The sequence below is a fragment of the Oryctolagus cuniculus genome, chromosome 3 (assembly GCF_964237555.1).
Source record: "Oryctolagus cuniculus chromosome 3, mOryCun1.1, whole genome shotgun sequence".
Taxonomy (NCBI): Eukaryota; Metazoa; Chordata; class Mammalia; order Lagomorpha; family Leporidae; genus Oryctolagus; species Oryctolagus cuniculus.
Genome location: NC_091434.1, coordinates 2,516,297 through 2,526,945, shown reverse-complemented (window position 1 = coordinate 2,526,945; position 10,649 = coordinate 2,516,297). Strand labels below are relative to the sequence as shown.

The 10,649-nt window shown below is 61.9% G+C and overlaps 1 protein-coding gene across 19 annotated transcripts in view; it reads left to right on the top strand.

The window, feature by feature from the left end:
* Window positions 1-9,037, top strand: part of LRRFIP1 (LRR binding FLII interacting protein 1) — a 129,239-nt gene extending 120,202 nt beyond the window's left edge. For 17 of the 19 annotated variants that reach the window (XM_070069992.1, XM_070069995.1, XM_070069991.1 and 14 more), the window contains 5 exons: window positions 2,180-2,229; window positions 4,169-4,286; window positions 6,313-6,392; window positions 7,376-7,480; window positions 8,316-9,037. In XM_070069992.1, coding sequence (XP_069926093.1) covers window positions 2,180-2,229; window positions 4,169-4,286; window positions 6,313-6,392; window positions 7,376-7,480; window positions 8,316-8,426 — 464 coding nt within the window. In that variant the 3' untranslated portion in view covers window positions 8,427-9,037. Of the gene's footprint in view, window positions 1-1,921; window positions 2,062-2,179; window positions 2,230-4,168; window positions 4,287-6,312; window positions 6,393-7,375; window positions 7,481-8,315 lie in introns of those variants that run through there. The other 2 variants (XR_007916266.2, XR_007916267.2) reach the window with 1 other exon arrangement.
* The last annotated feature ends 1,612 nt before the right edge of the window (window positions 9,038-10,649 follow it).

Below are 10,649 nucleotides of genomic sequence, written 5' to 3'. Positions count from 1 at the left end.
GACGGGAGAGGCTCCCCCGGGGTGGACAGAGGATGGACGATCCGCTCCTGAAAGGTGCCGCTCACCTCGCCGCGCCTCGCCTGCTGCTGGGAGTTGGGGTGCGGAGCTGCCTCGGAGCCGGCAGCGAGCCTCAGCTCCGGGAAAGACCCTCGGAGAAGTCGGGCTCGCTGAGGGGTCAGCCTGAGGGCGTCTGCTGGCCGGGGATGGCGCCGGCAGCCCGGGACTGGCCACCCCCAGCACTCTCTAGAAGGCCTCACTCCTCTCTCTCCTACTTCAGGGGTCCGTGAAATGCCCACGGGAAGTTTATCGGAATTCTGCGTGTGATGTCTGTAGCCCCCAACCTCAGTTGCATAGTCACAGTTCTTTATACCTGGACCTCTCAGACCGCACAGCCCACTGCGCCGCTGAGGCAGCCCTGGGTTTCCAGTGCTGTTAAATACGTCTCCCAGTACCAGCACTGTGCTGCCGGCCTGTAAGTTAGACTGTAAAACGCAGTCCTCTCACCGTCTTCCTATCAAATACCTTGCTTCTTTCTTTTTCCCACTTTCTTAAAGCTGTGTAGTTTTATTCTCCAAGTTTGAAAAACTTTCTCTTCCTTAAAAGTCCCACTTCTCTCTGTTTTTCGCATGTGTTCGGTGTGGCTGGAGGTCAGGCTATTTTATTCACCTCACTGCCGCGGTTGCTACACCGTAACGTGAATTTTCTGCCAGCCATCTGGGACATTTGATGTCCCCCGATAAGAGTGTCATACACATAACCCCAGCTTCAAGATCACTTTCTGTTGCATTCAGTGTAGTTTACGTAGGAGTGTAAAATATACAAGATGAAACGGAAAGTGGCATTGGCTAAAACAGGGCTTATAACCACAAAAACATTTGTTTCAGTGTCGAGTGGATTTATGGAAGGGAAAGAACAAAACCTCTGTCAGAAGCTATCGAGCCGTGTGCACATTAAAGTGGCATTCAGAGGGTCCTAGGTTTATGTTATGTTCAACTTTCTCCGGTGTCTTTACTGTGTCACTGTGCCTTTCAGAATGGCAGCTGAGGGTCTTTGCAGGAAAGATCAGAGGAGGCATGTAACTTGGGTTATAATGCTGCATGGAAAAATGAGAACGAGATGCATTTGATAAGAATTGTCTTCCTCTTGCGTGGCTCATCAAAGGTGATTTTTACTCCACAAGAAATTGGAGCAATCCTGCAGGAGAGCAGTGGCCTCAGGGGTTGAGAGCCCCGTGCCGGGGTCAGAGCCCTTGGCCGGGGACAGGGCCCTTGGCCGGGGTCAGGGTTCTGCTCGGAGGTACCGGCGCAGATCTGGGAAAGTCAGCAGAGCAGAGTGCTCGGGGAGCAGCCCTGAGACCCGCTGGGAGCCCGCAGGGAAGTTGCCAAACCTTCCTGGGCCCTGGTCCTCATCTGTCCTGGAAGGGTTTGCCCACCTGGAGGACTACCAGGGCTGGACAGGCTCAGGTCACGGAAGCTGCTAGAACAGTACTTGGCACAGAGCAGTTGTGCAGGGCGCGCTGGTGTCGCCATCATCATCGTCACATGCCTTTAAACTGATGTGGGATCTACCCCAGACCTTGGGCTCCCCCCGGTGACTCTGGGAAGGTCGCAGTACCTGAGGCCCTGCCAAGAGATAGGTGGGGGTGTCCTGAGACTTGTGTATATGCACCCCTTCTGTCTGGGGCCAAGCAGTTACAGAAACCTAAAACACCAGCGTTGGATAACCGAGTTAGCAAATGTATTGCCCGTGGATGTCTGACTTGCAAACATTTAGTCATCTCTGACATCGCGGGTGTGAGAACTGAGGGCAGTGCCTCGGGACGCGGGTGTGGAAGGGAAGGCGCTCACATCACGACGGGTCGGCGTGTCGGTCCCTTGCTAACGGTGCTGGGCTGTGAAGCCTGCGAGGTCTTGTGTTGCAGTGTGGTGTGGCCGTAGCGTTCTTGCATGCCGCCCTAAGGTAGAAGACTAGCCCGTTTGCATGCAGCCGGACGCTGCTCCTGACGAGAAGCATGTCTGGGAGGCTGAGCCCCCAGTGCTGTCTGTGGCCTCATTCACCATGGTACGTGCATCACCCTCATCCTCCATCTCACTAACCCCGGCACCCCCTCCCCATCCAGCCACGCGTGAACGGCGTGCTCCGCTGAGTCACCTAAACCGTGTCTTTCTGGTTTCTTTAGATGTCAGGTTGAAAAAGCTTGTGGAGGAACGGGAATGCTTACTGGAACAGGTAACGAGCTTTTTGCTACTTTACGGATTCCTGGACCCACGACACTCCCATCGCCACCTCTTCCTTCTCGGCAAACCCCTGAGTGTGCCGTGCCTGGAAGTAATCAGCGAGTCAGCCAGTATTTGTAGAAACGAGCCACCAGGGCATCCCAAGGCCTAGCAGGCCTGGCGCGGGCGTCTGCCAGGCTGGAGAGCTGCCTTCGGCACGTGCTGTGGAGCTGCTCGCTACGGGGGACCTGGAGGCCTGGCCGGGCCACGCGAGCAGCCGGCCCCGCTCCCTCCGCCATCAGCACCCGGCCGGCAGGTGTTTCCTGGCTGTCCCTGACCCCGGGGGTCCTGACGCGGCTTCTCTCACCATCCTCTCCCAGGCCTCCGTGCTGTCCCTGTCATTCCACAGAGCCTCAGTTCTCACATTTTCCTCATACGCTTGTGCGACTCTCAAATTTATATTTTTTTATTTGACAGGAAGAGTTAGACAGTGAGAGAGAGAGAGAAAGGGCTTCCTTCTGTTGGTTCATCCCCCAAATGGCCGCAAAGGCCAGAGCTATGCCAGGAGCCAGGTGCTTCTCCTGGTCTCCCATGGGGTGCAGGGCCCAAGCACCTGGGCCATCCTCCACTGCACTCCCGGGCCACAGCAGAGAGCTGGCCTGGAAGAGGGGCAACCGGGACTAGAACCCGGTGCCCATATGGGATGCCGGCACCGCAGGCGGAGGATTAACCAAGTGAGCCACGGTGCCAGCCCCAACAACTCTCAGACTTTGATGGAGTTGCTCTCGAAGTGGGACAAAGCACGGGACAGCGTGGGAGGGGGCTCTCCCCAGGCCCGTGGTCTGTGAGAAACGCGCGTCCGTGGTAACTCCATGCTCCCCGAACAGCACACAGCGGCTCGTGTTCAGTAGGGGTCTGTGTGCTCGCACGTGTGGGGAAGGCAGGCAGGGGCCCACCCTCGAGAATGTCCCCTGGAGAGGGAGTCACGTGGGAAAAGCCCTGGGCGGGCACTAGGGCCACCGTGGCTGTGCCTGATTCCCGGTGCGTTCCCGCGGGGGCTGGCGGCCGCCTCTGGGCAAAGCCACAGCTCTGAGAGAGCGCACGGCTTTGCTGGGGGTTTCACCCCAGCACTTCTCCGAGCGGCTCCTGGTTCCCAGGGAGTAAAGTAGCACGCTGACTTGCTAACCCCAACAAGACGTCTGAGGCAGCTGACGTGGGCTCTCTGCGAGTCCAGGAAGTCCTTCAACTTTGACACAACTTTTCACCCAAAGGTGCAAAACTACTCATGCCTGATACTGTAAAAATATATGAAAATATATTAACTATGAAAATAACTCATTTTCATTCCCCAGATCCCCTGCGACTTCCCGAGAAGAATCCCGATAGGCAGGAGGCTTTTACTTACATTTATTTATTTTTTATTATTATTTTTGATTTATTTGAGAGGTAGAATTACAGACAGTGAAAGGGAGAGACAGAGGTCTTCCTTCCATTGGTTCACTCCCCAGATGGCCGCAATGGCCAGAGCTGCGCCAATCCGAAGCCAGGAGCCTGGAGCCTCCTCCTGGTCTCCCACGCGGGTGCGGGGGTCCAAGCACTTGGGCCATCCTCCACTGCCTTCCCAGGCCACAGCAGAGAGCTGGATTGGAAGTGGAGCAGCTGGGACTAGAACCGGCGTCCATATGGGATGCTGGCACCGCAGACGGAGGATTAGCCTACTGCACCACGGCGCTGGCCGCCCATATTCCTTATTATGGGGGAGCGACTCCGCATCTGGAAGGTGGTGTGCGGGGAGTGGAACCTTCTACCACACTCCTGTGTGCCGACTCAGGCGTCCCCTGTGCCTGGAACCCTAGGGACGGGATCAGACCTGCGGGGGCGTGGTTTACTTTCCCTTTCCGATGGGCTCTGCGCTCCGCCGCTCACTCTCGCTTTCCCGGTGGGATTTTCAGGTTAAGAGGCTCAAAGGGCAGCTGGAGGAGAAGCAGAAGAACGGCAAGCCGGACGCCCTGCGCTCGGAGGACAGCGTCTTGGAGAACGGGGCGGACGCGCACGTCCTGGACCTTCAAAGTAAACGGCAGCTCCGGGGGAAGCGAGACCCTCCTGCCTGCTCTTCTCGGCCTGTGCTGGGGAAACAGCCGGGCCGCACGTGGCCAGTCCTCCCCTGCTGGCCGCACGTGGCCAGTCCTCCCCTGCTGGGCCGCATGTGGCCAGTCCTCCCCTGCTGGTGGCACGTGGCCAGTCCTCCCCTGCTGGGCCACACGTGGCCAGTCCTCCCCTGCTGGGCCGCACGTGGCCAGTCCTCCCCTGCTGGGCAGCACGTGGCCAGTCCTCCCCTGCTGGGTGGCACGTGGCCGGTCCTCCCTGCTGGGCGGCACGTGGCCAGTCCTCCCCTGCTGGGCCGCACGTGGCCGGTCCTCCCTTCTGGGTGGCACGTGGCCGGTCATCCCCTGCTGGGTGGCACGTGGCCAGTCCTCCCCTGCTGGGTGGCATGTGGCCGTCCTCCCCTGCTGGGCCGCACGTGGCTGGTCCTCCCCTGCTGGGTGGCACGTGGCTGGTCCTCCCCTGCTGGGTGGCACGTGGCTGGTCCTCCCTGCTGGGTGGCACATGGCCGTCCTCCCTGCTGGGTGGCACGTGGCCGTCCTCCCCTGCTGGCCGCACGTGGCCGGTCCTCCCCTGCTGGCCGCACGTGGCCGGTCCTCCCCTGCTGGGTGGCACGTGGCCGGTCCTCCCTTCTGGGTGGCACGTGGCCAGTCCTCCCTGCTGGGTGGCACGTGGCCGTCCTCCCCTGCTGGCTGCACGTGGCTGGTCCTCCCCTGCTGGCCGCACGTGGCCGGTCCTCCCCTGCTGGGTGGCACCTGGCTGGTCCTCCCCTGCTGGGTGGCACGTGGCTGTCCTCCCCTGCTGGCCGCACGTGGCCAGTCCTCCCCTGCCTGTCCCCAGAGCCCTTGACCACAGAAGCAGAGATGCCCATGAAGGGGCCGAGCGAGGATGTGCAGGGGCAGAACCAGGGTGTCCCCGGCCGGGAAGCAGAACGGGGGGGGCCCCCAAGTGTGCCTCAGGTCGCCACCCTGCACAGTGCCGAGAGGAGCAGGCTGACTGCTGGGCGCTCCGGCGGCAATCCTGCGATGGTGCGGGCAGCAAGCTAAAAATGGGCTGAAGGCGGTTAATTAACTTACTTTTTTAAAAAAAGATTTATGAGGCCGGCGGTGTGGCTCACTAGGCTAATCCTCCACCTTGCGGCAGCATTACACCAGGTTCTAGTCCCGGTTGGGGCGCCGGATTCTGTCCCGGTTGCCCCTCTTCCAGGCCAGCTCTCTGCTGTGGCCCGGGAGTGCAGTGGAGGATGGCCCAAGTGCTTGGGCCCTGCACCCCATGGGAGACCAGGAGAAGCACCTGGCTCCTGCCATTGGATCAGCGCGGTGCACCGGCCGCAGCGCGCTGGCCGCAGCGGCCATTGGAGGGTAAACCAACGGCAAAAGGAAGACCTTTCTCTCTGTCTCTCTCTCACTGTCCACGCTGCCTGTCAAAAAAAAAGATTTATATATTTATTTGGAAGGGAGAGAGAGGTCTTCTATCTGCTCATTCACTCCCCAAATGGCCACAGTGGCTGGGGCTGGGCCAGGCCGAAGCCAGGAGCCTGGAACTCCATCCAGGTCTCCCACGTGGGTGCAGGGGCCCATGGATTGGGCTGTCTCCACCACTTTCCCAGTCGCATCAGCAGGGAGCTGGATCGGAAGTGGAGCAGCCGGCACTGGAACCGGCGCCTGTCGGATGCCAGCATCACAGGCGGCAGCTTCACCCCCTGTGCGGCAAATCCGGCCCAAGGGAGGCTAGTGTACGCCATCTCCCGGCCCCTGCCGCTGCTGGTCTCCGCTCACAGGCGCTGTCGGGCCCGGGCCCAGACCCCCTTTCCCGGCCTGGAGTCCGGGACAGCGCCTTCTGTCCTCAGCCCTCGCAAGCTGTGGCGCCCGGGTCAGAACTGTCAGCTTTGCCGGAGACCCTGAAGCAGGGGCTCGGTTCCCAGGGAGCGGTGCTGCTTCAACATGTCAGAAGCCCCGAGCTCACCATGTGTTCCTTCTCTCCCAACCTTTAGGGGATGCCAACAGACAGATCAGCGACCTCAAATTTAAACTTGCAAAATCCGAGCAAGAGATAACGGCATTAGAACAAAATGTACGTGGGACGCGTTCAGGCACGGCAGGCGGCTCGGCTGATGACTATCTGACATGTCCCTTGCTAAAAATACCCCCAAGGGCCAGGCTGAGGGCAGACAGAGGGTCCCCAGGGGGCTACGCGCAGGCAGCCAGCCCTCCCGCCCCGGGAGTTCCCTGCGGAGGGACCAGGAGTGGGGGTGAGGTTAGGACTGCGCTGCTGTGGCAGCTGCTGGCCCTCGGGTGTGGCCGGGAGTTCTTAGAAAATGTTGTTCTTGAAAAACGATTCAGGTACTTAAAAAACACTTCTCACTGGGGCATGCTCTCCCTGGGGGTCCCAGCTCTGCTCCCCAGGTAGGGGGGACTCTCTGAGGGTCTCAGTCCTGTTCTCCAGGTAGGGGGGCTCTGAGGAGGGTCTCAGCCCTGCTCCCCAGGACAGCAGCCTCTCCCAGGGGTCCCAGCCCTGCTCCCCAGGTAGGGGGGCTCTGAGGAGGTCTCAGCCCTGCTCCCCAGGCAGGTGGGCTCTTCCGGGGTCCCAGCCCTGCTCCCCAGGCAGGCGGGCACTCCTGGCTCCAAACCCCGGGCCCTCTGGCCACCGGCACGCTTTGTCCTTGGGCAGTCTGTGTGACTATGGCGGCTGGAATGTTGGAATTTTTATGGAAACAAACATGAGCGTGGCTGGCCTAGGCAGCGCTAGGCTGGGCGAGGCGTGGCGTTGGTCGCAGAACCCCAGTGCCCACTGCTGCTGCCTTGTGTCTCAGAACCCTGGCCGGGGAAGGCCAGCCCAGAGCCACTGCCTCCTGGTGCCTCGTGCCTCCACGTCCCCTTTACTGACAGCAGTGCCATGGAGGGACAGGAGAGAGCAGACACAGGAGACCCTCGCGGGCTGGGCTGCGAGAGCAGGGAGTCCCTGTGGCCCGGTCCCCAGGCTGTGTCGCGATCGGGGCGAAGCTGGGGGAAGGAGGACAGGCCTGTGCGGTCACTCCTGTGGCTCCCTCCCTCCAGGTGATCAGGTTAGAGAGTCAAGTGTCGCGCTACAAGTCTGCCGCTGAAAACGCAGAAAAACTAGAAGATGAACTCAAGGCAGAGAAGCGGAAGCTCCAACGAGAGGTAAATCCTGAGGCTGTTCTGGGGGACAGGGGCCAAGGCGTCCCCGGGGGGGATTTAGCACAGGTGGCCGCCACCAGGCCCGGCACCGTCAAATCATCCAGCCCCCACCCCCACCCCGGGAATCACACATCAGCCCACGGGGGCTCAGGGGCAGCGCCCTGGCTGCCATCAGTCAGTTCAGCCGTGGGTTCACACTGGTCCCTGCGCATCGTTAATTACTGAGACAAAGGAGAAGCCAGGCCTCTTAGCTCCAGGTGCCTTGGGTCCTGCCGGGTGAGCCTGTGGGGACAACCAGGAGAAAGGGGCTCCAGCCAGCTGGAGACAGCTGGGGGAGGGGGGCAGGGCTGAGTGCCTGGGGAAGCTGAGCTGTTCTCAGGCCACCTGCTGGGCATCTTAACTGACCATTCAACCGCTGTCCACACCTCAGGGGCGATGTCCACACCTCGGGGGCGGTGGCGGGCACAGCCGCTCATCGCAGCCCCACCTCTTTCCACGTTGCCAACGCGGTTGACCTGTGCTCGTATCTGACAAACGCCGCAGGTTCGAGCCTGGGGGGTCCAACTCTCTTGTTTCTCACTCCTGAGCTCGCTCAGGGCCACCCAGAGGATTACTTAGTCTCCAGGCCTGACTGGGAAGCTTCCTGCAGAGGGCTTGCTCCCGCCTCTGAGAGTGGGGTAGGACCCCAGCGAGGCACCTTAGACTCGGCCTGGGATCCACTGCAGCCGCGTGCTGCGTATCCCACCAGGGGCACCTGCACCTCTGCCTCTCCTACAGCCCCCGCCTCCCCCCCCCCCCCCCGGCCCCCAGAGCTCACCGCCTTTCCCCTCTGTCCCAGCTGCGTTCCGCCCTGGATAAAACAGAAGAACTCGAGGTCAGCAACGGCCACCTGGTGAAGCGGCTGGAGAAGATGAAAGCCAACCGCAGCGCGCTCTTGTCGCAGCAGTGAGCGCGGGCTGGGCCAGGCCGCTGCGGGACCCCCGCGCGTGCGCACCGGCCGCAGGTGCTCCCTGCCTCCCGAGAGCAGAGCCCGCGCCCCCGGGTCACCCGAGGGAGCCCCAGCAGCCAGCGCGAGGGGCGCCCTGGGCCGCCGGCGCAGCACCCTCTGACCTGCAGGAGGGTGCGACCCAGAACCGCGCGCGAGGCGGACTCGCCGTGTGTGCACGTGTCTTGCCGCAGCGCGCGGTGTCGCCGTGCGGGGACCCCCGCGGTGGCAGAATCCACCATCCGAGCGACTGCGGCAGTGTCTCCTCGTCTGCGCTTTCCGTGCGAAACACTGTGGAACCACAAGCCATTACCAAGCCAGACGCTGTCGCTGGGAGCAAGGGCGGTCTAGACATAAAGTGGCCTTAAGCAGACTCTCCCGGGCAGCTCAGCTCACGACGCTTTTATAGGGTTTTTGCGTCCCTCCCGTCCCCAGGAGACTTCCAGGGAAGTTGGGCGGTAGCTTCACTAGGACAGCTTTCCACTGGCGTTCTCGAACCCTCGTATGGAGTTGAAGTTGTTGACTTCTTTTAAAGAATGTACTGTTGGAAAAATTAAAAATGAAACCTTACCAGACCTCGGCGGGGTGGCGTACGGTTTTTTTCCCACGGAGTAGGACAATCTTGAGTTCCACGTTACTTGTTCTGTGTGTTTGGGTCATTATTTTAGTTTCTTTTTAAGTATATCGGATCAGGTTTTTCTTTCCCTTTTTTTTTTTTTTAAGGCTATTCACAGAATCGGTGCACTCAGGATAAAAGGTAAACGGAGGCCAGAGCCCGGCGTGGAGATGGCAGGGACATGGTTGGGGCAGGGGCCGAGGGCCTGGCTGCTGGCTGGGCCCAGCGCGGAGACGGCGGGGATGTGGTCGGGGCAGGGGCCGGGGGCCCGGTGCTCACTGGGCCCAGCGTGGAGACGGCAGGGGCCGGGGGTCTGGTGCTCGCTGGCCCGGTGCGGAGATGGCAGGGACGTGGTCGGGGCAGGGGCCGTGGGCCTGGCTGCTGGCTGGGTCCAGCGCAGAGACGGCGGGGATGTGGTCAGGGCAGGGGCTGGGGGCCCGGTGCTCACTGGGCCCAGCGTGGAGACGGCAGGGACGGGGTCGGGGCAGGGGCCGGGGGCCTGGTGCTCACTGGGCCCAGCGTGGAGACAGCAGGGACGCGGTCAGGGCAGGGGCCGGGGCCTGGTGCTCGCTGGGCCCAGCGTGGAGGCGGTGGGGACACGGTCAGGGCAGGGGCCGGGGGCCCGGTGCTCACTGGGGACGTGGTCAGAGCAGGGGCCAAGGGCCTGGCTGCTGGCTGGGCCCAGCATGGAGACAGCAGGGACGGGGTGGGGACAGGGGCCGTCGGCCTGGTGCTCGCTGGCCTTTGTGTCTTGTTTCACGCAGGGGTTTTCAGGCAAGCAGATGCCAAGACGGCGGTGCTCAGAACCAGACGTGCTGCGAGGGAGGGCGGGACTTAGGGTGCCGTGGCACCACAGGTCTCAGCCGTCCCCGGCGCCGTGTGGCTCCCGGGCACACGAGGCTGCGTTTCCTTAGGTGCCAGGCGCCGAGGCTCCTCCTGCAGAGGACATGCCGCTGCCCATGGGGGGCGGCAGACACGGACACGCGGGCCGCCGTGGGCCTGCACGGGCGAGCAGAATTTGCTGGAGGGATGTGTTGCATGCCACAAGCGCCCCGTGATGGAGGAAAAGGACGGAAACAGGCGGAGGTCCCTCCTGGACGCTCTGCTGACCCCAGGGCGCTCGCGGCCCACGGGGCAGGAGTCTCCCCGTTGAGGCGGCTTCCACAACATTCTCAGGTCACGCAGAACCCACACGTGTGTAGATCACGGGTGACAGCGGGCTGCACGGACCCCGCCGCCCTCAGGCCTCATGGCACAGCCCCCTCGGGGGTAGATGTCGTCAAGTCCACCGGCCCGGGGTGCTGGTGGCCTGCTGCCTCGCGGCTGCCCGTGGAAGGCAGCACGGGGACCACTCCCGGGCGCTCTCAGAGGACACCAGGCCCTTGGTCTCCACCTCTCATGCAAGCCACGTCCCGCTCCTGATCCACGGGAAGCTACAGCCCTTGAATTCGTTTCGTGGACTCAAACTTCTCCCACAGCTGTAGCTCTTGGGCATTGCTTGCATCCCTGCCGCTGTCCCGAGCCGGGCTGGTGGGCGGGAGCACCATTCCCATGCCAGAACCCCACCCCCA